Consider the following 25,749-nt stretch of genomic DNA (forward strand, 5'->3'; position numbering starts at 1 on the left):
TAATTAGACCAGATTGTGTTAGAACTTGTTGGTTCGTCGTATGTGACCCGACATGAGGAACTAGGCCTGTTCCTGGAAATAGTCCGCTAATCCACCACCTGGTCAAAGTGGCATGGAGGCACCCCCACCAAAGTCCCCTATATCCATCCTCCCCAGCGTCCTCATTCTCGAACTTTCTAGGGCACCCGCGCTTAGAAATCCAATCATATCCGCGCCTCCCGGGGGAAACGGGCAGTTGTAGGCAGGGTCTCGCTACTTGGACGTTTGGCATCCAGCTCCTACCTAATCATATCACGTCTCTTACACAACGAACAGCCAGCCTCGTTTCGTTTGTTCAGCGCGCGGGGTTTCCCTCTTGCATTATTGCTTGCTGCACATCTGACCTCAAAGCAGTCTATTACTTCTCTTCTGATCGTGTTGTTTCCCTTTTCGTAGTGCATCTTTGATAGCTGCTTCTTGCTTCTTCACCGAGCTGTCCAGAGAGAGCTCCTTTGATACCCCCCACCTCGGCTTAACACCCAACCGATCCACCACGAGACACCAGTCACCATGTCAAAGTCGATGCAATTGAAGGAGGAGGGCAACAAATGCTTTCAAGCAGGCGATTATGCCGGCGCCGATAGCCTCTACTCCAAGGCGTGAGCTCTCCAGGCGCAAATATACCCTTCTCCTTCTCTGACAAAGCGAACCCAGCATCATCGTCGACCCCAAGAACCCGACCCTCTACACGAACCGCGCCTTTGCCCGCCTTAAGCTCAACTACTGGGACTCTGTCGTCACCGATTGCGAAGCATGCCTGCGGCTCGCTCCCGATAACATGAAGGCACACTACTATCTCGCCCAGGCTCAGCTCGCCCTGCGCGACTTTGACGGTGCCCTCGAGAGTGCTCTGCGCGCCCACGCCATCTGCGCAGAGTCCAACGACCGCTCCCTCGCAAACGTCACCGCCGTGGTCCTTCGGTGCAAGAAGGAGCGCTGGGAGGAACGTGAGAGGACCCGCCTCCGCGAGACCAAGGATCTGGAGAGGGAGGTCATTGAGCTCCTTGGCAGGGATAGGGATGCTATGCTGGCGGAGACGGACGACGGCATGGAGAAGCAAGAGATTGAGGAGGAAACTGCGGCAAAGATTGAAAGAATGAAGGAGATATTCGAAAAGGCGCGAGATGGCAGCGAGAAGAAGCGCGAGGTTCCCGACTGGGCGATCGATGACATCAGTTTTGGTATCATGGTTGATCCCGTTATCGTGAGTCCCCTATCCTCTGCGAATACCCAACATCAACCACTAACACCTCTACAGACAAAGACTGGAAAATCATATGAGCGCGCTTCCATCATGGAGCACCTTCGACGACATCCCAGCGACCCTCTTACCCGTGAACCCCTCCACCAGTCGGAACTGCGACCCAACCGGGGTCTGAAGCAGGCCTGTGACGAATTCCTCGAGGAGAACGGCTGGGCTGTTGACTGGTAGAGAAGTCCAAGGGGGCTATAAAAAGAAAGAAACTTGTATTGGATACTGAGCAGCGTTTTACGGAAGGGCGGCCTTTTGTCTTTTTTTGAATCATATTTCTAATGCTTGGAGTCTGGGGCAAGCACAGCATTGGGGAATCTTGCTGCACTACACGTATTGCTTTTGCATTGCGCGGAGTTCTGGAACAAAGGGAGCGAATTCTCTCAAACCACATGAATTACTAGACATCAATGAGATCATGTTACAGCGTTGTTGTGTTCATCTTCACATGCATGCTTCTCGTATTTTTCACTCAACAAACAAGGGGCTAGGCTAATAATGCTAGATTATCGTGATACAGCTAATCTTTGACTCATGACGCGTTGCTATCCTCCACCAACTGCCAAATCCCAATCCCCGTGTCCCGTAGCAGCTCTGCGTGTACAGGGCAGTTCATCAAAGCTTGCGCTCCGTCCAACACACGTGTCTATACCTACCATACCCAGGAGTGACGACAGTACACAAGCGCCACGTAATCCATGCCCCAGAAGCGAACAAGTAACGGGATAGATAAACCAAGAAAACACCCAACGCCAGGCATATGCAATGAACCTCAAAACGAGACCTTCATGTACTGTTTTCGCCTTGACCCCCCTTAGAGAAACGCGGGGCCACGGCTGTCCTCCTTGACAAGCCCTTGTCTCTCTTCTTCGGTGGGCTCTTCAACACCAGACGTGGATCTCGATGAGTGAGGCCGCCGGAAAACATTATGGAAAGAGAACTGGCGTCGAGTTCCGCTCATATTTCCACCGTGCGGTGGAGGGGTCGGAGGGGCGAGGCTCTGGTTGCTGTGAGACGAAGCTCCCCGATATTCAGTATCCTGGCGATCAAAGACGTGCTCGCGGGTCTGGCCAAAGTAGGCATCGGACTCATCGTCGGGCTTATCTCGAGGAACAGCAATCTCGGTCAGAGGAACAGGATGCATGGGACTCCGGGCCTTATCGTCAGAGTTATCTTCCTCATAGTGTCGGCCAGAGAAGTTGGTAAAGCCCCGAGCTCGGCCACGGATCGTACCCGCGATGCTCGAAAAGATAGTGCTCCGGTCGTTATAGTCGTCATCTTCGTCGTCTGAGGGCGGGAAGTGAGACATGCCCAACGGAGGGTGAACCCTGGGAGTGGAAGGTGGTGGCGGTGCATGGCGTCCAGAACTAGGGGGCGGCGATGGTGCGGTTCTTCCACGCGAACTGACAGTGCCGGATCTATAAGTCATTGTTCTCCTTCTCCTTAAGCCATCCCATTCCCACTCTGTTTGTTGTCCCTCCTCAATGGGGTCCATCGCTTCCATCCTCTTTTCCTCGTGCAATCTCTTGAGCTCATCTGCCTCCATTCTTAGTCGTCTTCGTGAGATTTGTCGTAGGATGGCGGCGGTTCCACGGATGGCATCGGCCTTTGGATCCGACTCTGGCTGTTCCTGTTCGGCGATGGTTTGAATCTGATCGAGGTCGCCGCTGAAAACGGCTGCATCTGGAACATCCTTGGCTGATTTCGAGAGCTGTAATAACACCACTCCGGAACAAATAGTTAAGAAACCCAACACCACTGTGACGATAGACTGAGCAGTGCCCTTAAAGCCTTGGAATAAGATGGCCGAGGTGATGATTGTCGTGCTGGTAAAGTAGACATAGTAAGTGGGGGTGACGATAGAGGCGTTGAAGATGTTGAGAGCTTTCTGTAAAGGAGTGAGCAAGTGAGACACCATGAGACACGGGATTCATACATTAAGGTAGACGATTTCAGTCAGCAATGTGATGATGATAAAGACGAGAAGTACCCAGAAGAACCACTCCTTGTATTGAGGCTTTCCACGGATCCACGCAAGGATACCAGCGCCCAGGCCCTGAGTTGCGACAACGCTCAGGCCGCCGACCCAGCTGCAGACAGAGATGTAGACCAGCATGTTCTTATTACCCCATTTTGGCCCAGCCCAGAACGCAGTAATTACCGAACCGACAACGATGACACCGGCATAGGAGAGGAAGCCGGGGGTGATGAAGTACTTTTGCATCTCCTGGATATTGTTGACGCTCGTGCCGTGAGGAGCGTTCATGACAATGACGACGGATCCGACGATACAGAGAAAGCAGGCGACCTTGCCAACCATGCTAAGACGCTCCTTGAGGAAGATGGCGGACAGGACGGCGCAGATAACGACCGACAGTGCGCCGAGGGGCGTGACGAGGATGGCATCCGTGAAGAGGTATGCGGCAAAGTTGCAGATCTCTCCAATGATCATGAGGGTCATGCCTCCCCACCAGTAGGCATTCTTGAGGTAGCCATATCCTTCACCGGGGGTTTCATTGTACTTTTCGTTTGCGCGCAGTAGGCCGAACTTTTTGAGGACGAACGAGACACCGATGAAGATACCAGAGGCGACGGCGAGAGCGATACCGATGAATTTGTAGACGGGGGGCTTTTCGTCGTCGCTGCTCGATGCTCCTCCGCTTCGCTCGTAGAGATCAAAGTCCATTGCGGGAATGGACTCGTCAAAGGATGAGGAAGGGGAGGGAGAGGAGGAGGAGGGAGGAGAGTCGGGGCGGAGATTGGGTTAGGACCACATGTGCGACGGCGAAAGCTTGATCGGTTGCGGGAGCGACGAACAAGGACTCGGAATAGGACAAGTCGTAGGGAGCTTAGGTTAGGTTTGAAAAGTATATAGCGAGAAGGGGTAATGTAACGGAAAAGAGAATCAAGGTGAAGCGCAAGAGGAGGATAAACAAGATACGTAGATACAGAACAGAGGAGAAGAGACTCGGAGGCAGGATCTGGAAAGAAACCTGGAAACGTCGTCGCACCCAACCCCAGCTTGTGATGAACGGAGAGGTGGGCGCTCCTGAGACACGGACGGATGCTAAACAAGCTTGGGAGGCGGAATGTACAGGTACATCCGTCTTCTTACGCCCCCAAGCTCGCAACCACAGGGGCTCCTTTAGGCGCTGTCTGCCCGGCCCCGCCGCCAGCTCCAGGCTCTGTACCGTTCCGCCGGGCGGAGATCTTAGCGCCTGCATCGGTTCGGCGTGAAAGGTGCCATTGACAGCCCGAACCCGAACAAGAGGCGCCCAGGGAGCCTAGGAGTCCAGGACTCTGTTGAGCGGGGCAGTAGCTATTGCGGATGGTTTCACCGAAATGCCGAATCCATCAAGATTGCTTGCCAGGCCGCTTCAATCCAACCCCGTCCTATTGGATCCATCGTGTCGCCTGCGCAACGGTCCCCCTCCTGTCAGCAGATGGGATTGCTTATGGGCGTCAGCCCCCATGCATACAGCCTGATCAAGCTGTAAAACGACCGCATGTTGGCCGAATGGGCGTTGTCCTGCCTGAGTCGAGATGCTGGCAGAATCGTGTTAGGGTCTGCCGCGATCAAATCCTCTACCTGCCCAACACGGCAAGCTCCCAGCGCCGTTGTCAAAAAAATCTACATGTACAGGTACATGTTCCTCCGCCACTTACACTACGTACCAGCAATGACGACGAATCCACCTCTTCCATGGAAGATCCCGACTCAATTTGGAAGCATTGCGCATGTTGTGAACCAAACACTTTGCTTTCGTCTTGTTCCTTGAAACAAAGACACACGATAATATCTGTCTTGGTGTCGATTTTGTCTTTTGGCTGTCCGTTGATTCCTCATGTGCGGCGAGGCATAATTCGCACACTTGCAGCTGCATGCTTGAGACTGTACACTTCGAACGCCTGCAGGACCAGCTGAACATGAATGTCTTTAGCCAGAAAGATGGTGGCTGAATAGGCCAACACGGACAGGACCCTTCCTTGGCCAAGCACACACAAGCAACGTGGGGGCTGTGCTACCACGATCTAGACCTTGGCTGCGCCGTCTCTTTGTGTGTTACCGGCCGATACAGGACAACTCTGCGAAAGCTTCTCCGAATTCCATAGGAGGTTGGACTGTTCTGATGGAGCGGAACATTGTCACTCTTCCGCACCCCGAAAGACCCGGTAGACTTGCCAACCAGATTTTGCGTTGCAACTCTACATGTGGATGACGATTCTTTCCTCCCCCCTACCCCCCTGCCTTGCTTCTATTTCTGTCAATTGTGGGTGTGCATTGCCCTGCTGCCCGCGACTCAGAGCGTCTCGCCTCCACGCACACCCAACACGCGTGGTGTTTCAGAGCATGTCTCTGCGGCCGATTCGAAAGAGATCAGTGAGAGGGCAAAGCTTAATTCCTGGGTGAGGACGGGTCCAATCGCCTTGGCATTTGGCAAAGACACGTCGATCCAAACAGAGTAGTTGTCGATGTTGTTGATGCGAACTTGGGTATCACTGGATTCTTGGCCAATGCTCAAGACTATTCGTTGCCTAGCCAATCCTGATAGTTTGGCCAATTATTGCAATTTGTGTAACAGTCAATCAAACATGGCAAATGTCACATTTACGATAGCCGATGGCAACGGTTAACCGCCAGCCTGATTTGATGCAACCTTGAGGCTTGCATCTGCATGGCGTTCAGGCAACAGGACAGGTCAAACTAGATTATAGATAAATTCCAAAAAGATTCCGCTAATGCAATGCCGTGGTTGTCGTCCGTTTCCGTTACATGTGGGTATCTCGATCTCATGTATGCTCATAATCCATCCTGACCCTTCCATCCCAACATATATTCCTCCTCTTGCCAGATCAATTTGCACTACTGTCCATCGAAATCACCTCATCCAGCCACTTCCGCACCCTCTCGTTCAGCGGGATCTTCGTCTTCTCGTCAACCTCCTTAATCAGGCTGGCCTTGAGGTTTCCCCTGGGCTTCTCCCTTGCAGGCGCCGGTGCAGGCGCAGCGACCCTCCTGGCAGCTGGCTTAGGTTCGGCTTTCTCCTTCACAGGCGCAGGTACCGTTCTCATCGTGGTCACCTTAGGCTCGGGCTTCACCTCTGCCTTCCTCTCTGGTTGCTTTACCGGGGTCTTGAACGGATCCGGTGGTATATCCCTATGCGTGATGCGTTGAACTCTACCCCAGAAGATCATATGCTTTTCCGACGGAGTACCAATGTTGTATCGGACCGCATCACGCGGGTTCGCCAGAGTCACGTAAAAGACAATGTTGAACTCGTCGTCCGATGCCATCTTGGAGTACCGGATGCCCATATCAAAGACGGCCTTGGCGACGTCCAGAGCGCCGAGCTTATCGCAATCCAGTTCTTGGAGAAAGGTCTGCGCGACAGGGCGAGCGTACGTGATCGGGGCCTTGCGGAGTGCAGCCTGAAGTACCGGGTGTCGGTGTGAGTTGTCGGCACTCCCCATCGACGTCGGCATCCAGTTCTTCGCCTCTGGCGGGGTCTCCGGTCGTTTGACCTCTTGCGGGGGTGGGGGTTGGGGGTGCACGGCGGGCGTAGGGTCTATCCTCTGTCGCTTCTGAGGTACTGGAATCTGCGCATCGTTGCGAGGGAGAGTCCGTTTCCTGCCGGTAGGTTGAGGTTGTTCGACTGAGGAGGGGTCCTCTTCGTCCTCTTCCTCGTCCTCTTCGTAGTATTCATATGACGTCTCGTACTAGGATTCATTAGTCCGAGGGTCGTCGGGGGTCTTGACGTTGGTTCTTCCATACACTGTTGGAAGAGTCTTCTTCTTCTTCTCTGGTCTTTGCAAGCAGAAGGGTCGCAAGAGCCGCCAGCTCATGCCTCTGCTCAATGAGTATCTCTTCGTGGATGATTTCTCTGATAACAGCCTCGCGGAACTGCTGGTGCATAGCCATATTCGCAGGGCCGGGCTGGGAGCCACGCAGGTGCGAGTTCATGTTCAAGACAGTGGATGGCGATGTTTCCGGAGGAGGATGTCAGCTCTGACGCCGTCTTTATCAGCTCATGGACTTGCCGTCATTTTTATTCCTTTGCCCGAGGCCGACAAGCCCGAGGTGCCAGCAGACCGAAATGTGGAGAGCGGCTGGGCCGTGACCAATCATGACGTCTTGCGACGGATAAGAGGCCCGTCTAGAAGCCTGGGCACGACAGAGGGTTCTTGGAGATCCTTCGTTTTTCGTATCGATAGAGGCCGAGACCCATCGGGTTCGCATTCTCCGGACGGATACCGTCTTCCATCGGATCTTATGGATGCCGATATCATTTCCCAGACAGCAGGTATCCACATTTTAGGCTCTGTTTCCCATGCCCAACTTTGGCCTGGACTCTGCAAGATTTGAAAGTGGCTTCCGAACCAGGGACAGGGTCCTTCGGGGTTTAACTACACCGTACCGCCGACTGAGCATATCTAGCAAGAACTACGGCATCTGAAAGGTTGATCAAGGCTCGCTGGATGACTCAAAGGCCAGCCACAGTTGAGATTTCATCCTGCCAAGGCGTAGAGTGCCAATTGAAGGGCAGAGGTCAGCTCTTGGGAGACCCGCTGTGCTTGGCGGGTTTGCTGATTCGATACCGCACAACTCAACCAGCGCCGTATGTTACCCTCCCGAGCATAGGAAGCCAGTAATGCTCGGTTTAAATAAGGCTTTTGTTTAAAGATAACGAGCCTTTACTCAGTATATATGCTTCAATTAGGTGTCATCGATTCAGTTGAGTGATGTACCTAGTTAGCAGTGACAACCTGAACAGACCTAGATGAAACATACATAAAGAGGCTTTACAGAGCCTTGTTTGTCTACAAAGAAGACACTGGGCTGCCGAATTATATATTGGAAATAAGCGCCTACAGGTCTTACATCTGGCCACCTGAAGACAGCCTGGTTGTGCCAAGTGAGCTGAAAACCCGTGCCGAGGATCGACAATCCTTTTAAACGCGGTCCCCTTTACTAGAGGTTTCAGGATTTCAAGTGACACCCAATGCTTTCGCTTCTCATTCCTTCCCTCGTCCCCAACTTGGGCACTGCTTTATTGTTTCGTTCTTTGATACCCTTACCTATCGGAATCGCGTCAGAACTGCTGTACTACACTCGTTTATCCAACTTGTCCAACACTCTTTTAACAAAATTCTGCTCAATGGCACATTCAAACGCTGCTGAGCTTGCCAAGGCTGTTCCCGAATGCGTGAGCGGGTGCTTCAACATTGGTGTTGCTGCAACTGGCTGTGGAGAAGATGACTTTGACTGCTGGTGCTACGATAAGAATCATGAGACTATCGTTGATACAATGAGCGAGTGTCTGGATAACCGCGAGAGGAAATTGAAAGAATCATGCAGTAAAGATGAAATGTTTCGTATGTCCCACTCCCCTTTGTGAGGTAGGGTCACTCATACGTGCGCCAGAGATGGAGAATAGTTACTGGAAGATCTGCGAATAGTACTGGGAAGCCTACGGGACTGCTACAGAACCGGCGACGAAATCAACATCAGTTCCAAAGTCGTCGTTGACTTCATCATCGCGAGTTTCATCAATCACCTCCACTGCTGAACTACCACAGAATACCATGAAACAATCCGAAAGCGAGAATTCAGACACACCAAGAGAATCGGATAGTGCGTCTTCTCAAAACAGAGGACCGTCAATAGAGGAGCAAGTGGGAATCGGCATCGGCGTCACATTGGGGGTGATTCTAATTGCTGTTGCTATCACATTGTGGCTAAGAGAAAGGAAACAACGATGCAAGCTTCAAGATGAACTCCATAAAGCTAAAAACCGAAAGTTATTGGACGATGGTTTCGTGATATACGAGAGAGGAGGACTCTACGAAATGGAGGGTGACTTACAACATTGCGCCGAGTTACGCGGATGCATGAGAACACCGGAGCTACCGGCTTTGACTTGGAGGAGGAGGGACGAAGAGTCTATAAACACCTCCCAAAGGGGAAGAGAGCAGCCAAACACATGTTCAGAAAGCTCTGAATGGCCGCAGCCGTTGGCAATTCGATCATGTAAGAGACCTGACAAAGGGGCACGCCCCATGTCATGGGTTCGCGGAGCGTCCAGAGGGCATCTGAACGTGATAAAGCAGGATGCCCCTATTGGTAATTTCTTTTAACTAGATCTTTGATCGAATGAAGAACGGACGAAAAGGAAGTTATATGCCTCGGTGAAATCAGTCTTGACACCGTTTGCCACTCTTGGGAGTCAAACCACCAAGTCAAACAGATTGGCTTCAGTCCTTTACAATATCAAACTGACACAGAGGACGATAATGGAACTATTGTGTTATTCATTCTCGGGATGACAATGGGGAATTATACTGACGAACGAGATCCATCGCTTCAGCGTCAAACGGTCAAGTCTTCGATATAAGAGCGAGCTCATGGTGATAGCTTCCTCGTAACATCTTCAACTCACCACCATCACCAATTCGAGTCACCTCAGTAACGAGATGGCGAGCCCTACCGTTGAAGAGATCGCGAAGCAAATCCGAGCTAAGGACCCGGCCTCGGCCGTCGTCCTCGAGGTGAGCACCAGCCTGTACATTAATACTACTTGATCATGCTAACTGTTTTGATAGCGCTACATTGCGGAGACGGACCATCTGAAGAACACCGTTCAGGCCATTGTCGAGGACATTGGCTATTGCATGAAGGAACTCGACCTGCGTGAGAATCTGTCCGAGGGACTGCGCCGTTGCTCCACTGATCTTTCTCGCTCTGTTGTAAGTTATGACTGTTGATTTGTGACAACATCAAGCTGACAGAGACCAGGAGGAGCACACCAAGGTCACCGATTCGGACTACGAGCGCAACTTCCGACCCCGATTCACCTGCAAGATCGTTAGTCTCAAGTGCATCGACGCGACTGAGAAGGCCGGCCAGGAAGAAGCAGCCAAGATGGAGATGGCCGTCCAGTTCCCGGCTGCCGAGTACAATGACTCGCCTCACTCTCTGCTGCCGGGCCAGGCTCAGATCTACATCATGCTGAAGGAGGAGCTTTAAGTTGGGGGTTACAGGATCAGCAGCTGGACAGGTAGCAGTCTGGTGGTTCTCGAGAGCTTGGGCGGAAGATGCAACAACATTGACTGGCTGGGTTTAAGGAATGATCAGGACAACCACAGGTTACACCAAGCAATTGACAATCGAGAGAACTCAAGTTGATATTGTAGCTTCCAAGTGACGTGGGTGCGATATTTGTAGCATAGTGCATGTGCACTGTGCGGAGACTGTGCTCCTGCCATCCGGGAAACCAACCATTCAGAGGCGACAATTTGTCCGGCGCCTTTTTGAAGCTTCACCCGAAACCAACTCCCGCGCGTCGTTGAGAATCCATTGGGAGCTGGCCCGGCCCAGCATCACTTCCCAGCCATGTCCGCCGCTCTCCTACGATCACGAATCGCCGCCTCCGGCGCCCGGGCCCCCTCGGTGCGCGCCGCCCTGCCCCGGAAGCCCGTGGTCCAGCGCCGTTATGCCTCTACCGAAGCCGGTGACGGAGGAGACGTGCTCAAGGCCGTCCTCTACGGTACCGCCGCCGCCGCCGCCCTCTACGGCTCGTACCTATATGCCACAGATACCCGGGCCTTCTTCCACCGATGGGTCGTTCCCCCGGTGCTGCGCTGGGTGTATCCCGATGCTGAGGACGCCCACCACGCCGGTACCTCCTCGCTCAAGATGCTCTACGAGCTGAACCTCAACCCCCGCGAGCGTGACACGACACTCAATTCCCCCGAGCTCTCCGTCTCCGTGTTCGGCACCGACTTGCAGAACCCAATTGGCATCTCAGCCGGCCTCGACAAGGATGCCGAGATCCCTGATGCGTTGTTTGACCTGGGTGCCGGCATCGTCGAGGTTGGTGGCTGCACGCCTCTCCCCCAGGAAGGCAACCCCAAGCCCCGCGTCTTCCGTGTTCCCAAGCTCGACGGCATGGTTAACCGATACGGCCTGAACTCTCGTGGTGCGGACGACATGGCTATCCGACTGCGGGACCGACTTCGACGATACGCCCGATCCATTGGTGTCACCGAGAAGGATGTTCTAAACGGCGAGGCCAACGTTCCCCCCGGTAGCTTGCGAAAGGGTCGACTTTTGGCTGTTCAGATCGCCAAGAACAAGGAGACAGATGAGCGAGATGAGAGAGCTGTGGCTGACGACTACGTCTACTGCGTGCGAAGACTGGCCCGCTACGCCGATGTGTTGGTCGTCAACGTCAGCAGCCCCAACACCCCCGGTCTGCGCGATCTTCAGGCTACCGAGCCCCTTACACGACTCTTGAGTGCTGTCGTCGAGGAGGCTGCCAAGACTGACCGAAAGCAACGGCCCAAGGTCATGGTCAAGGTCTCGCCTGATGAGGATGAGGATTCTCAGATGGAGGGCATCGTCCAGGCCGTTCACCTGAGCGGCGTCGACGGAGTCATCGTTGGCAACACCACCAAGCGAAGGACTGGAGTCATTCCCGAGGGTGTTAAGCTCACTGCCAAGGAGCAGACTGCCCTCATGGAGACAGGCGGCTACTCAGGCCCTGCCATGTACAGCCGAACTCTCGACCTTGTGGGGCGGTACCGCAAGATGCTGGACTCGCAGTCCTTCAAGGCTGCGGGCGGCGCCCAGAAGGTCATCTTTGCCACGGGAGGCATCACCAATGGCGAGCAGGCGCAAAAGATCCTTAACGCCGGTGCCAGCGTGGCCATGATTTACACGGGGATGACTTATGGTGGAGCGGGCACTGTGACGAGGATCAAGAAAGAGTTAAAAGAACGGGTGTAGAGAAACTACCTAGACCAGCTATAGCAACATTTCACGTTTTCTTTGTTGAATCAAAATGGGACGATATGGACATTGTAAAGAAAATATGAGTCTATTTTTTATGGTTACCCATTTACTCGGCGACTCGGTTGTCTACTCGAGATGTTAGCAATACAGCCAGGAGGAGTCACTCACCTTGCCTTGGCCACTTGGCTGGAGTAGGCTAGTAATATGACTTGAGGTATGGTCGCCCTAGATAAGGTGTCAGTATCCTTCTCGAACGCCAGAGGGGAAAACAAAGCCCAAAGTAATATACATAGGAGAGTACTCGATCTCCTCACTTCTCATCATGGAGAGTGTCCCCGATGCTGGCATGGAGTTCAGTGAGTCTCTCACCCACACTCAGAGCCTCCGACAGAGCACTCTCCATGTTCTCCTCCGTCGGCTCCTTTCCAGCCTTCTTCAAAGTTTGGACAACCAGCGTAATGTGGTCCGCAATGGAGCCCACACTTTCATGGATGTCCTCGAGGTCGGCGCGGGCCGCTTTGAGGGCTCGCTCAGCCTCTTGGCGACGAATGACTTCCTCGTGGATGGTCAGCTCAGGCTGCTGGCTCAATTCACGAGTCGTCTGCGTCTGTTCGTCAAATCGACGGCCAAGTCGCTGACGGCGCCGTTCTTGAAGGTTGACCTGCGAGTCGTTAGTCGAGGCTCTCGACGATGAAGAAGGAGTAAAAATGAGTCCAGGAGAGCTATCGGTCTGGCGGGAGGGGATGCTCGTGGCTGTCCCCTCATCTTCAGAAGGAGGATAATTCGATCTGAGGTAGTAGTTGTCTGGACGATCGTCTAGACGGATGGTACCCACGGCGGGCACATCTTCCCCCTCGTCCTCCGAGTTACGTTCAGCACCGCGGTTGGACTGGGTGCGACCAGGCGTTTCACGGCCAGTTACGACTCGAGACAGCCAATTGGTGATATCGGATGAAGACATGATCTTGGTTGAAAAGAAGTAATCTGCTGATTTGGAAAGATGTGTCAATGTGAGCAAGATGATGTCGTCTTGCTAGGTTTGTGGAGAGAAGTGGTGAGGTGATGGAAAGTATCTGGGGCGATGGGAGTATTTATAGCCAAGGCAATTTTGGTTCAAGTAGGTACTTTCTGGTCCGTTCAATGTCCGGTTTTGGGGATGAACGAAATAATGGCATTGTTCAGGTTTTCGATCTTGTGTGTGTTTATCACGACGAGACCTTTGTTCTTTGAATGTGTTCTCAATGGAGAAAGGCAAGGATATAGAAGGGCACGAGATGGGTTGTACTGATATTAGAGATTGTTCTTGGTTTCCAAGTTTCGAAAAATGATAAATTCGAGACAGTTGTGTTGTGAGAAGTGTTTCTGCACTCGAGTTCATCTTAAAGTCCCTCGTTGTTCCACCCCTTGTTTTTCTCCATCCCCAGCTTGACCAAGATATCCATCGGCGAGCTCCTTCTCCTTCTCCATAAGTTTCTTGTCGATTTCTTCTGCTAGTTCCTATCTCTCACATTGCCTTAGTCGTTTGCCGCCATCTTGAAGTCGTGACCCTTCTGCTGATCCTCGATCACATTGCTGCGCGAGGCTCCAGCCTTTTCTCTCCCTCCGGAGGCAACATGTATGCCAATTTCTTCACCTCCTTGTCGAGCTTTGTCAGATTATCGTTTAACTGACTGATGGTATCGGCAACGTGGCTAAGCTTGTTTTGTACCTCACGAATGGTCGTCGCTAAGGAGTTGAGGTTTTGTTGATAGAGGTTAGAAGGTGTCTCATTTGGTGGTGTCGCTTGCTGACGCGATCTGATGGGGGTCATGTTGGTAAGCAGACCTGGGCTCACACTTTTAGGCTTGGGTAGATGTTTTAGGTGTGGTGAGGAGGGAATATTGGTTTGGAGCTTGTATTGTGAGAGTGATCGGTAAAGGAAGCAGGGCACAACTCGGGGATGCAGCTATGATTTTTTTTTTTTTTGAATGGCATGGTAAAAGCCTGGCAAATCTGCCGTCAAGTTCGTCGTGTGTGTGATCTGGTAGCTGGCATATCTTCATCGGCCAATGATGTGCTGGTCAAACGATGCTCTTCGCTGCTCGAGCAACCGGACATGTGCATAAGTTGGCTTCTTTTGCATTCTACATCCCTCACCGGGGTACAGTACGCCTTAAGGTAGACGACTGGCGGAGAAGTTGAGCTAATGTACGTTGCCGCTTTTCAGCCCCTATTATCACGAAGGCGTGCCTGGTGATAGAAACACATGCACATTCCCGAGATTAGCCACTGGCTGATATTTTCGCCATGAAGCACTATGAAGAGTTTCAGCAGTATGATAAGACTTTAGAGAGAGAGAGATTTCGCAACGACTGATGTATTCGTAGCTAGATATAGGATAAGTCCATTCCTGTCTCAAGAGGTAGGTCAAATAATCGTCCTGGTTTCCCAGTGACCCAGTATCCAGAATCTGCGATATCAAGTTCCTACCACTAGGGGCGCTGATGATCCATCAATATAGGCCAACATTCCGATATGTTGCTCTCGTGAGATCGGTGCGGAGTGGTAGTTGGAGACTCATAGTTCCCGGAACCTGTTGGCGCGCCTATTCACCGACATGGGCGAAGCAGCGTCCTTCATGACGGTGTAGCTGCGAAAGGTTCTGAGGGCCCAGTCGGCCTCGAGGCTGCACTGCTTGACGAGAAGATCAAGACGAGTGTGCTGTTCAGTCTGGTTGGCGGGGAGGTTCTCAATGATCTGGTACAGCTTGTTGAGGCGGACGAGCAGATCCTCGATGTGGCTGTCCAAAGCAAAGAGGAAGCTGTCCAGGAGGGGGACATGAGTTTGGCTAAGGGTAGCTTGGGGGGCCATTTGATATGGGTAGATGGGGCTTGAGTGGGTGAGCTGATGATGGGGATGTTGTGGGATGAAGAGAAGACAGCCGGTTGGGTTTGATGTTGCTTCGCGAAGAATGTAAAGTTCAAGGATGGGATATTTCGAGAAACTCTTAAGGTTTGTGTTATGTACCAACGCTGGAGTGAATGTAATGTCAACGCTCCTTCACTGCAGCTCCCCGAAATTCCTGCGTGGTGTTTGGGATATGTTGAGCGCCTTGGTCACTTCTTAGTCTTGGGTCACTGTAGCTTTTGCTGCCAAACATTCACTATTTTTAATCTATCCACTTGGTATAATACACCTTTATTGAGTTTTTGTAGGTCTCTATTCGGATAGTTACAGGTGAGGAATCATGGCAGCTGGGCAAGGAGGGTCTATGAATCCTTTGAACAAGTCGGCAACAGGCTTGAGGTCACCCATCAAACTAACAATAGTTAGAAATATAAGTTACCTCATACCGTCAGGCTTACGATTGTTTATCGCTTGCTATCTGTTTGATTGATCAGGCACGGAAAACAGGGTTCATTCTCTCAATGTTCGTGTCGAAGCCAGGCTTATAAAGGGACAATTACCACCAACGAAGCCACTTGTATCGAAGTTTGAAGCAATGTTACACTCATTACAAATTTGTTTTAGATGTATCAGCTTCTTATGCATTTCCCTATTCCTCATTGTTGGCGATAATGCAGCCATTCACGTGCCGCTCTCCGAAGACGGCAGGCTAGCGATACCCATGCTCGATTGCTGTGCGCTTTTCTGGAGATGCTCAACTTGACAACAACATAACATCCTTACAACACTTACCAAATCTGAACTGCAAACAAACTCGAAATTCCTTTTCAATCATGGGGTGCGACTGCTGTCCGCGCCCTGACCCAGCTCCGGCTCCCGAGCCTGTTGTCACACAGGCTCCGGTTCAAGTCGAAGACAACGCCAGCTGCCAGGATTCTTGCTGCGATGACGGAGAATCTGAGACCAGCCAAAGGGCCTCTGCCCCCCAGGAGGCGGATGATTGCTGCGCTTCCGGCAGCTGCGCGGATGAAAAACCCAAGGACGACTCCGACGCGCCGGATTGCTGCCGCGGCAAAATCTCCCCTTGCTGTGACGCATCTTGCCTTGACCGCATCGCCATGCGGGAGTGTGAGATGAGTGCTGCTGGTCTGACTGGCCAATCCAAGGGTGAGTGGCTTTCGTTTGAAGCAAGCAGCGGCAACAGCGTTTGCTAACCTCCCTGTCAGACGCGACTGGTCATACCAGCAGCTCCGGTTGCAATGGAGCAACTGACGGCAAGGCATGCGGCCAGCATAGTCTCTCTGCCCTTGATCGCTACGGCGCGACTCTCCAGGCTCTCGGATGTCTCTGCCGTGCTCTCATCGCCCTCGGTCAAGAGTCTTGCTGCGAGACCCGTGACCGCCCGTCAGTCGGGGCCAAGTCGTGCTCCAAGAAGTCGTCGACTCGCTCCCTCATTCGCACTTCGGTGGACTCCTGCTGCAGCACCGGTACCGTCACCAAGGACCAGGCTGCACAGAACCGCCTTCGCTTGCGAAAGAGCTCCGACAGCTGCAAGTCCGTCAAGAAGCCTCCTACGGGTGCTTGCGCTGGCTCCTGCTGTGCCAAGGACAAGCCACTCAAGAACCCGCCTGTCAAGGATAGCTGCTCGAAGCCGTGTTGTTCAGGTGGCAAACCTGCGAAGGAGCCTCCTGGCAAGAGCAGTTGTGCCGATGCTTGCTGTTCCAAGGCTGAGCCCCCCATTGTTTCTTCGGCCAAGTCTGGTAGCACTGGCTCTGAGCTTGGAAATGACAACGGTGTCAAGGACACCAGCTCCAAGAAATGCCCCGGTTCTTGCTGCTCTAAGGACAAGCCACCCAAAGCCCCATCCGTCAAGAACAGTGCCGCATCCTGCTGCTCCATTGAGAAGCCTGCCAAGCAGCCTTCCGCTGGTGACGGTTGCGCAGACCTTTGTTGCGCACAGCCCAAGCCTAATGAAGCTTCCATCGTGAAGAAGTCTGGCTGTGCCAAGTCTTGCTGCTCCAAGGAGAAGACTGCTCAGCAGCCTCCTGCCAACGACAGCTGCGCAGACCTTTGTTGTACGCAGTCTGAGCCTTCCGAAGGCTCCGTCGTGGAGCGATCTGGCTGCGCCAAGTCTTGCTGCTCTGATATCAAACCCACCGTCAAGGCACCAGCTGGCGAGTGTGTGAAAGGTTGCTGCGGCGCACCAAAGGCTGCCCCTGCCAAAGAACCGCCGAAGTCTTCCTGTGCTGATGCTTGTTGCAAGCCGCCAAACAAAGCTATCGTCTCTTCGAAGGCTAGCTGTCCCGATTCTTGCTGGGAGATAAAGCAACTCGATAGCCCCCGAGGCTCTTGCGAGGATGACTGTTGCACCTCTGGTCCGCTTGATGCTTCTCTGCAGATTGAAAAGGCCCCGATCCAGACCATCGCGGATGTCGAGAATCAGGCAGCCGGGAAAGAGCATGTTGTTCTCAGTATCTCTGGTATGACTTGTACTGGTTGCGAGACCAAACTCAACCGGACTCTCGCAACTGTCCCCGCCGTTAAGGACCTCAAGACGAGCCTTGTTCTTTCTCGCGCCGAGTTCAACCTTGACCTCCGTCTAGGCTCGGTCGAAGAAGTTATCAAACATCTGGAACGAACCACTGAGTTCAAGTGCGAGAGAGTCCAGAACAACGGTTCCAGCCTTGATCTCATCGTGCCTGGTGATGCCTCCAAGTTTATGAGCCAGACCTGGCCAGAAGGCGTGCTTGAGATGACTCCTGTGGACAAGGAAACTGTTCGAGTTGCATTTGATCCCAAGATCGTTGGAGCTCGAGACCTCGCCGAGAAGATTTGGGGCCCTCGTTTTCAACTTGCCCCTCCCCATGGCGACCTTTCTCTCGAGGCTGGCAGTAAGCACGTTCGCCATGTCGGATACATGACACTTCTCTCTGCCATCTTGACGATTCCTGTTCTTGTCTTGGCCTGGGCTCCAATCCCTGAAAGAGAAGTGGCTTACTCCTCGGCTTCGCTGGCCTTGGCCACCATTGTCCAATTCGTCGTTGCAGGCCCCTTCTATCCCAAGGCGATCAAGGCTCTCGTTTTCTCGAGGGTTATTGAGATGGATCTACTGATCGTTCTGAGCACCAGCGCAGCCTATATCTTCTCTGTGGTCTCCTTCGGCTATCTCATCGCCGGAAATCCACTGTCGACCGGCCAATTCTTTGAGACGAGCACTCTCCTTGTGACTCTGATTATGGTAGGCCGGTGGGTTGCGGCTCTTGCTCGCCAGAGAGCTGTCGAGTCCATCTCAATCCGCTCGCTTCAGGCTTCCACAGCTATCCTCGTCGATGAAAAGACCAAGACGGAACGTGAGATCGACGCCCGTCTCCTCCAGCATGGTGATGTCTTCAAGGTCCTCCCAGACTCTAGAATTCCTACCGATGGAACAGTCATCACAGGTTCCTCGGAAGTCGACGAGTCGATGCTCACGGGCGAGTCCCGACCTGTTGAAAAGTACCCCAAGTCTGTGGTGATTGCTGGGTCCATCAATGGATCTGGAGTTATGACTGTTCGTCTCAATCGCCTTCCTAGCGACAATACCATCAATGCCATTGCCGCTATGGTTGACGAGGCCAAGCTTTCAAAGCCCAAGCTACAGGATTTGGCAGACCAGGTTGCCTCCTACTTTGTTCCCGTGGTGGTGACTTTGACAATAATCACCTTTGTCATCTGGGTTGCGGTTGGCATGACTGTTCGTGGTCATAATGGCTCTGAGGCTACTATCCAGGCTATCACGTATGCCATCACCGTTCTCATTGTGTCCTGCCCTTGCGCAATTGGACTGGCAGTTCCCATGGTCATCGTCATCGCTAGCGGAGTCGCAGCTGAGAAAGGCATCATCTTCAAGTCTGCGGATGCTATCGAGGTCGCCCACAAGACGTCGCATGTTGTGTTTGACAAGACGGGAACTTTGACCCGAGGAAAGCTATCGGTCTTTGCACAGGACTGCCTTGACGATGATGCCCTTGGGCCTCTCTTGGGTCTCATTGAGAACAGCCGACACCCCGTCTCAGTTGCTGTTACTGCTCACCTCAAGGGTATGGGTGTCAAGGCATGGACTGTGCCTGAGCCCGAGAGTCTGACTGGAAAGGGCGTTGAAACAACTTTGAAGGGACAGAAGCTCCGCGCTGGAAATTCTCGCTGGTTGGAACTGTCGAACCATGACCTTGTTCTGCCGATGCTAGCTCAGGGCTATACCGTCTTTTGCTTTACCATTGACAACGAATTGAAGGCGGTCTACGGTCTTGAAGATGAACTGCGGTCTGATGCTGCGTCCACTGTCAACACCTTGCAGAAGCGTGGTGTCTCAGTCCATATGGTCTCTGGCGATGACGATGGAGCTGTCCAGGCTCTGGCATCCAAGCTGGGTATCTCTGGTGGCAACGTTCGCTCTCGAAGCTCACCCGCCGACAAGAAAGACTATATCCAGACTCTTCTGGGTAACGAGGCTGACCGAAAGAAGCCTGTTGTCGTTTTCTGTGGCGATGGCACAAACGACGCTGTTGCTCTGACCCAAGCCACCATTGGCGTGCACATGAACGAGGGTACTGATGTTGCGCAGTCTGCTGCTGATGTTGTTCTCATGCGTCCATCTCTGGCTGGGATCCTGACCATGATGAATGCCAGCCGAAAGTCGGTCAACCGCATCAAGTTCAACTTCTTGTGGAGCTTCGTGTATAACACCTTCGCAGTCCTTTTGGCTGCTGGGGCGTTTGTCAACGCGAGGATTCCACCCGAGTTTGCCGGCCTTGGTGAGTTGGTGAGCGTTCTGCCAGTCATTGCGGCTGCGGTGCTCCTGCGCTGGTCGAAGATCTAAAGGGAGATGATTGTTGATGCCTATGGCTCACGTTCCGTCAACTCTCCTTTAGCTCCGACCGGAATCGCCATGGCTACAGATGGGGGTATAACTCTCCATCACTTTTGAAGTTGAACCAATATTGCGCTTCTGTCATTACCGGCTGCTACTGCTGCTGCTTTTCCCATCACCAGAGAAGGCCTCTTCAGACGCCTATACTCAACCAGTACCCTTCTCATGTCCTGCACCGCGGGGCATCCTTTTTAACGACTACGACTCCTTTGGCAGTGAAGTGGCGGAGGGGGATGAACACTGTTCAGGGGGCTTACGGGGTCTGTCTGCCCTTTGCCTCGTTCTCATCCTTGGGGGCGTATTTATCGAGTGTCTAGCTATTTGTGATAGTTTAGTCTGCGTCAGTGTTATCCGGCCTGGACTCATTCTTTCAATACTACATGCGCCTACAGACTATTTGACGTGTTTCAAGTCCCAACCGCGTGACAACCTCTGACTGGAAGCAGTTCAGTATCGGACAGCTACGAGATGCACAACTTTGATTCCACGCTATGCTGCTTCCCATGAGACCCGATGCAGCAGTCGTTGTCTCAGGCTGGCATGATCGCCACGTAGGCTCGCCACGTCGAACAATACCGAGGGGTTTGATGCCCAGTTCTTGCTGGACACGTTCCAGTGTTTCATCAAGAATCCGGCTCTTTGTTGGCGTTTGACAATCTGCAGGCGCGCGTCGACGTTGCGTATGCGGGCAAGCTATTTAGAATCTCCCTCTGTAACTGCGCATGGCAGGTTAAATATATTTAAAATTTGGGAGTACATAATTGTACCACTTGATAGATTGCTTTGGGTTTAAGCTGCATTATTTGTGAGTCCTGGTGCGTTATGCAGCGTCAAAACTGAAGGGATAGGGAGCTGTTCTACACAACCGGCCACTGATGAACAGTATTTACACGCTTGAAAGGATTATTAGCTACTTTTCGCTAAGTCGATTTGCTATTTCATACAACAAAGTGCTGCTGTGACTGCTCTGAAGCATGACTATTATGATTATTTCCCAACCTCCGTAACCAACGCCATATGATTCCCGTAATGATAAAGACAACCGCTCATATGACAAAGAACAAGACTTGAGACCAAAGGACAACTCAAAGAAACTCGGCCAGCCATACCCAGCAACAGACAATAGGTATCATGGCGAGCACTATCCACCACACCTCTATCGTCAGCTTCACTTGCAACCAGCGAGGTAACCTCCTGCTGAATGCTGAGCGATGTGAGCATGTCCTTGTCCCGTATACGAGACAGCCCAGACCGGGTCGAGATTCGCATTCAATATGCTCTCGCCGGCGTTGCATGAGAAGACTATGATGGCAATTAGCTCTGTTCAGAAGTTGTTCGTAGAGTGAGAACTTACGGGACACTACCGCGGCAGAAACGGAGATCACTACCCAGATCACATCTCCTATCGTTGGGACACTCGAGGTGTAGACTTCGCCTCTCCACAAGCCATTCCACCTTGAGGTTGACGCCCGTGTCGACTAGGCTGTAGAAGTGGGCGTTGGTGTGTTTCAGAGAGAGGGCATCCGGGTAGATGAGCATGCGAGATATAGCAAGGTGGATCTCGGTTGGAAGAGCCATGAAGGTGACCTTTGGCGATTCTTTGTCCGCGGCGTCTGGCTTGATAGCTCCGGAGCCATGTTCGGCGCCGGGCCCGGGGGTGGGGCGGCGCATGCGGAGGACGTTGGACATTGCGGAGACGGAGGGATTGACTTTCTTGAGAGGGTAGTTTTGGAGATACTTCGATAGCGATTGGACTTGACGGGATCCCGGGAAAGCTTTGTACTTGACTGCTGCCTTGGAGGGCGAGTCTAGGACTCGGATAGTCTCTGCCCCCGGCCGTTTAAGAACGGGCCAGCGTGGTCGGTCGGTCGCAGGCAGCCAAGCCACTCCTGTAGCGCAGTGCAGTGCACGAGGTTCTAGCGGTTTCAGGAGAGCGCAGCGAGGGGACAGGCGCTGGACAACAAGGCTGCCATGCTCGTATTTACAGCGGCAAGGCGTCTTTGGCTAGTTTTCTGGTCAAGGCGAACTTGGGGCGGCAGCAGCTATTTCTGGTGGTTCGAGGCTGAAAACAGGGATGGGTTAGGCATGTTCCGTCACTTATTCAAAAGAAAGACACAAAAGTCTCAGTGTCTAATTTCGACGTGACCGTTTTCGTTGTTCAAGGCACCCAATACCTGAGGTACCTAGTGATGAAAACGTCGAGTCCTATTTTAGGATTGGATGCTCCTGCAGCTGGTGCCTGAATTACTGCGTACTGTTCCTGCCTGTCCTACAGCACCCTCTCCACGTGACTCCGTGGTTCTCTCGCGCGTCATTCCCCAAATTACCTAGACACGCCAGATTCTTTTGCTCTTCCATGATTCATCATCGCATGCCCTGGCCAAGGCTATCATGACGCCAGACAGCGATGACGAGTTTGGCTATGATTTCTCCGTCGAGGAAGAAGAGCTGTTGCTCCAGCTCACTTCACACAAGGACGCCCCCGCTCCTCCACAGCAGGCGAACATAACGGCGATAGATGCTCCAGATGGCAGACTTCGCGGTCAGGCTGTTGCCCAAGAGGCCAGGAGCCGTCCAACACTTGGGCATGGCGATATCCAGGCCCCAAGGGAAGCCTCTTATGCTCGCTCAAGCCTCCCCACGCCACCGCCGTTATCTTCAACGGCCATTCTCGAGCAAGAGGTTTTCTACCCGGATCGTACGTGGAGACCTCGCCATGGGACTTCGTCACACTAACTGACCCAAGCGACTAGTCACCAAAGCCTTGTCCAACCTAGAATCCACGTCAGCTGTCAAGTCTGACTCAACTGTCACAGCGGGACCACAGGTTGACTCCGTCGAGGATGATCCATTTGACGACGGCCGTTCACCTTTACAGAGGTTTCGCTCTTATCCCAAGAAGCCTCTGACAGTGAGCGATCTCACTTCAGGTGCTTGGTGTGAGTTGCAGTACTGGTACACCCTCACCCGGTTACCAGGCGGCCGGAGGACAAGAACGGCCGCAATGAAGCAAGGGTCCAAAGTCCACCAAAAACTGGAGGATGAGGTCCATACCACAGTCCAGATCGACATCATGACCAAGGAAGACGCATTTGGACTTCGACTCTGGAATTTGGTTCAAGGCCTGAGAACCCTGCGAGACACCGGGCTTACCCGGGAACTGGAAGTTTGGGGCATGGTTGACGACAACCTCGTGAACGGCATCATTGACAGCGTCAGCTATGAGAATCCCAATCCCGAATTCGAAGAGGAGCTGTCCAGTCAGGAGTCGCAGAGCAATTACCAACAGACGACATTAACGGATTACTTCCCACCCAAAAATGGCGAGAATCATGGCGGTCCAAAAATCTATCTCGCAGACGTCAAAACCCGAGGCTCGTATGCTCCCCCGTCAAACGCCCTCATCAGACCTGCCAAAATTCAGTTATTACTGTATCATCGATTTTTGTCCGACATGGCGGCTGGTAGGCTCAACTTCCTCAAGGTCTTCCGGCGATACGGCCTCGATCCCGATGATGCTTTCTCGGACACCTTCATTGCTCAGGTCGGGAGTCTCCACGATGAGATATTCGTGGACGCTTCAGAGGCGGAGGTTTCGGCCACAGAGGATCACCCTTCGTCTAGCTACCGGAGCTCATCGTCAGCTGGTCCCGATTTACTCCAGTATCGGACTCTACGGGAGCTCATACCACTCGTCGAGCACGAGATGGATCTCACATTTCCACATGGCGAACATACCCTCGGCCACATGCTCCGTGTCCAATACGTCCATCGTAGTGACGGTCAAGAGATTGACGTCCACGATTTCCCCGTTTCTAGACAAGCATTGGATGCCTTCCTCGCCAACTACATGGCCTGGTGGCGAGGCGAGCGAAGGGCCAAGGGTGTGGATATAGAGGAGGCCTTCAAATGTAGAACATGCGAGTTTGCCTCTGACTGCTCATGGCGCCAGGCCATGGACGATGAAAGGTTGCAGAGAGCGAGGACGCAGCAGAAGGTGCGAGCTATGCGGCGGAAGAGTAGTGCTTATGCATGAGCTGAATATTCCCGGATATGTTACGAGTTATGAAGGATAACGAATATACACGACCTTTCCCTTGCTTACTTGGGCTTTGAGCTGTTCTCACGAGCGGGTTTTGACTAACCACCACCTTCTGCCGGTTGAAATATGGTCAAATTGTCTGCTATCTTTCTATCATGTGAGATCCCATGAACCTAGAACGGCCATTCTCTATACCAAACGCCCCTCTATAAGAAACGATATCATTACCAATAACACTATGATACTGGAGGCACTCTAGTTTCAGGTTCAGTGTCTCTTGTGTCGGTGCGTACGGGTCATGCCAAAGCCCCATCCATCTATCAACTCAGTCAGCAGAGTTCGAAAAGTGAGAGACCGCAAACACTTACATTGAGCCGCGACATGAATGTCGATATCCAGCTCATCAGCCCAGTGCCACACAAGGTTGGGATCCTTAAGAAAACCGCGTCCAACCAGCACAGCATCGACGGAGCCATCGCTCAGGTACCCCTGAGCCTGCTTCCCGGAAGTGATGCTGCCCACGGCAGTCACCTGGATCCCTGTTCCCTCAACAGCCTTCTTCACGGCCGCAGCCCAGGGGACCTGGTATCCAGGGCCGGCGGTGATCTTCTGTCGGCTGTCCAGGCCGCCGCCCGAGATGTCGAGCAGATCGACACCCTCGCCCGCCAGGATTCTGCCTAGCTTGCCAGCTTCCTCGATATGCCACTGTGGCAAAGAGGGGTCAAAGTCAAGGTAGTCCGTGCCAGGCATGCGAACTAGCAGAGGGAAGTCTGCAGGGACGATGTTGCGAGTAAGTTGGACGATTTCAACGAGAAGACGGGTTCGGTTCTCGAAAGAGCCGCCGTATTCATCTGTTCGCTGGTTGGAGGCTGGCGAGAGGAAAGAGTTGAGAAGGTAGCCGTGAGCGGCGTGAATCTCGATGGCCTGTAGTTGTTAGTACTGATTGGCAAGTAATAAGAGCTCAAAGACTCACGTCAAAGCCAACCACGAGCGCTCTCTTGACGCCGGCAACCCAATCCCGCTTGAACTTGGCAATATCCACTGTGGTCATCTCCTTGGGGACCAAAGTCTCTGGACTGAAAGGGATGGCACTCGGTGCGACAACTTCGTCTGGCCAGCCGTCGGCCTAGAGTAGGTTAGCATGTGTTCTCTACAAGTCCAATTGTCTTTTTTGTCCCACCTCCTTGACGGCCACGGCTTTGCGATCAAGCCAGGGCACGACCGTGCTCGCCTTTCTTCCAGCATGTCCCATCTGGATAGCGATCTTGCTGTTCTGACTGTGCACGAACTCAACAACCTCCTTCAAAGGCACCATCTGCCCATCTTCCCAAATTCCTGCATCCTGGGGGCTGATACGGCCCTCGGGTGAGACAGAGTGGACTTCGGTAATGATGAGTGAAGCACCACGGGCCGCGAAACTGCCGAGATGCTGCTTGTGCCAAGGCGTCATGTAGCCGTCCTTGGCGGAGTATCTAAGGGAAGTTTAGTATAGCTCTCGAGTTGATGTCAAAGATTACGCACTGGCACATAGGGGACACAATGATGCGGTTGCGGAGGGTGAGGTTTCGAAGTTTGAGAGGTGAGAAGAGACTGCCTTCTGGCTGGGAATCCCATGGTGTTCCCGCGGGAGGATCCTGGATGGGAGTGTAGAAAGAAACCTGGAGTTGTAAGCGTTCTGGGTCGTCTTATCGTTGTGATCCCCAAGTACATACATTCTTGGCTCCGGTGTTGACAATGACCTTGCGATGGCCGTTGGGGATTTCAGTTGTCGACATGGTGAAAGCGAAAGTTGGTCGTGGGTTCAAAGTGAGAAAGGGTACAAGGTCTTT

General features: G+C 52.8%; 11 protein-coding genes across 11 annotated transcripts; 5 read left to right on the forward strand and 6 right to left on the reverse strand.

Moving 5' to 3' along the window:
- Positions 1-549: 549 nt before the first annotated feature.
- On the forward strand, positions 550-1,471 carry LRP88_13992 (uncharacterized protein; the record flags this gene model as incomplete). Its single annotated transcript, XM_083250345.1, has 3 exons — positions 550-638; positions 694-1,243; positions 1,298-1,471. 3 exons carry the CDS (start codon positions 550-552, stop codon positions 1,469-1,471), a joined length of 813 nt encoding a protein of 270 aa, XP_083094679.1.
- Positions 1,472-2,105: 634 nt separating this feature from the next.
- On the reverse strand, positions 2,106-3,977 carry LRP88_13993 (magnesium transporter NIPA-domain-containing protein; the record flags this gene model as incomplete). The annotated part of the gene is made up of 2 exons (XM_083250346.1): positions 2,106-3,179; positions 3,228-3,977. 2 exons carry the CDS (start codon positions 3,975-3,977, stop codon positions 2,106-2,108), a joined length of 1,824 nt encoding a protein of 607 aa, XP_083094680.1.
- A 2,168-nt stretch (positions 3,978-6,145) lies between these two features.
- On the reverse strand, positions 6,146-7,253 carry LRP88_13994 (uncharacterized protein; the record flags this gene model as incomplete). The annotated part of the gene is made up of 2 exons (XM_083250347.1): positions 6,146-7,009; positions 7,065-7,253. The coding sequence occupies 2 exons, from the start codon at positions 7,251-7,253 to the stop codon at positions 6,146-6,148; spliced, it is 1,053 nt and encodes a 350-aa protein (XP_083094681.1).
- A 2,510-nt stretch (positions 7,254-9,763) lies between these two features.
- On the forward strand, positions 9,764-10,316 carry LRP88_13995 (uncharacterized protein; the record flags this gene model as incomplete). The annotated part of the gene is made up of 3 exons (XM_083250348.1): positions 9,764-9,838; positions 9,893-10,036; positions 10,086-10,316. 3 exons carry the CDS (start codon positions 9,764-9,766, stop codon positions 10,314-10,316), a joined length of 450 nt encoding a protein of 149 aa, XP_083094682.1.
- A 366-nt stretch (positions 10,317-10,682) lies between these two features.
- Positions 10,683-12,077, forward strand: LRP88_13996 (dihydroorotate dehydrogenase 2; the record flags this gene model as incomplete). Its single annotated transcript, XM_083250349.1, has 1 exon — positions 10,683-12,077. One exon carries the CDS (start codon positions 10,683-10,685, stop codon positions 12,075-12,077), a length of 1,395 nt encoding a protein of 464 aa, XP_083094683.1.
- A 316-nt stretch (positions 12,078-12,393) lies between these two features.
- LRP88_13997 (uncharacterized protein) lies at positions 12,394-13,044 on the reverse strand (the record flags this gene model as incomplete). The annotated part of the gene is made up of 1 exon (XM_083250350.1): positions 12,394-13,044. The coding sequence occupies one exon, from the start codon at positions 13,042-13,044 to the stop codon at positions 12,394-12,396; it is 651 nt and encodes a 216-aa protein (XP_083094684.1).
- A 1,595-nt stretch (positions 13,045-14,639) lies between these two features.
- LRP88_13998 (uncharacterized protein) lies at positions 14,640-14,933 on the reverse strand (the record flags this gene model as incomplete). The annotated part of the gene is made up of 1 exon (XM_083250351.1): positions 14,640-14,933. The coding sequence occupies one exon, from the start codon at positions 14,931-14,933 to the stop codon at positions 14,640-14,642; it is 294 nt and encodes a 97-aa protein (XP_083094685.1).
- Positions 14,934-15,802: 869 nt separating this feature from the next.
- LRP88_13999 (cation-transporting P-type ATPase PCA1) lies at positions 15,803-19,827 on the forward strand (the record flags this gene model as incomplete). The annotated part of the gene is made up of 2 exons (XM_083250352.1): positions 15,803-16,140; positions 16,218-19,827. The coding sequence occupies 2 exons, from the start codon at positions 15,803-15,805 to the stop codon at positions 19,825-19,827; spliced, it is 3,948 nt and encodes a 1,315-aa protein (XP_083094686.1).
- A 1,219-nt stretch (positions 19,828-21,046) lies between these two features.
- LRP88_14000 (uncharacterized protein) lies at positions 21,047-21,567 on the reverse strand (the record flags this gene model as incomplete). Its single annotated transcript, XM_083250353.1, has 2 exons — positions 21,047-21,180; positions 21,276-21,567. 2 exons carry the CDS (start codon positions 21,565-21,567, stop codon positions 21,047-21,049), a joined length of 426 nt encoding a protein of 141 aa, XP_083094687.1.
- Positions 21,568-22,254: 687 nt separating this feature from the next.
- Positions 22,255-23,914, forward strand: LRP88_14001 (exonuclease V a 5' deoxyribonuclease-domain-containing protein; the record flags this gene model as incomplete). Its single annotated transcript, XM_083250354.1, has 2 exons — positions 22,255-22,576; positions 22,632-23,914. The coding sequence occupies 2 exons, from the start codon at positions 22,255-22,257 to the stop codon at positions 23,912-23,914; spliced, it is 1,605 nt and encodes a 534-aa protein (XP_083094688.1).
- Positions 23,915-24,187: 273 nt separating this feature from the next.
- On the reverse strand, positions 24,188-25,695 carry LRP88_14002 (NADH:flavin oxidoreductase/NADH oxidase; the record flags this gene model as incomplete). Its single annotated transcript, XM_083250355.1, has 6 exons — positions 24,188-24,237; positions 24,289-24,844; positions 24,894-25,046; positions 25,101-25,392; positions 25,442-25,578; positions 25,633-25,695. The coding sequence occupies 6 exons, from the start codon at positions 25,693-25,695 to the stop codon at positions 24,188-24,190; spliced, it is 1,251 nt and encodes a 416-aa protein (XP_083094689.1).
- Between the last annotated feature and the right edge of the window lie 54 nt (positions 25,696-25,749).

The sequence above is a fragment of the Fusarium phalaenopsidis genome (assembly GCF_050370095.1).
Source record: "Fusarium phalaenopsidis strain FUZ10S chromosome Unknown contig_32332, whole genome shotgun sequence".
In the NCBI taxonomy this organism is placed as follows: Eukaryota; Fungi; Ascomycota; class Sordariomycetes; order Hypocreales; family Nectriaceae; genus Fusarium; species Fusarium phalaenopsidis.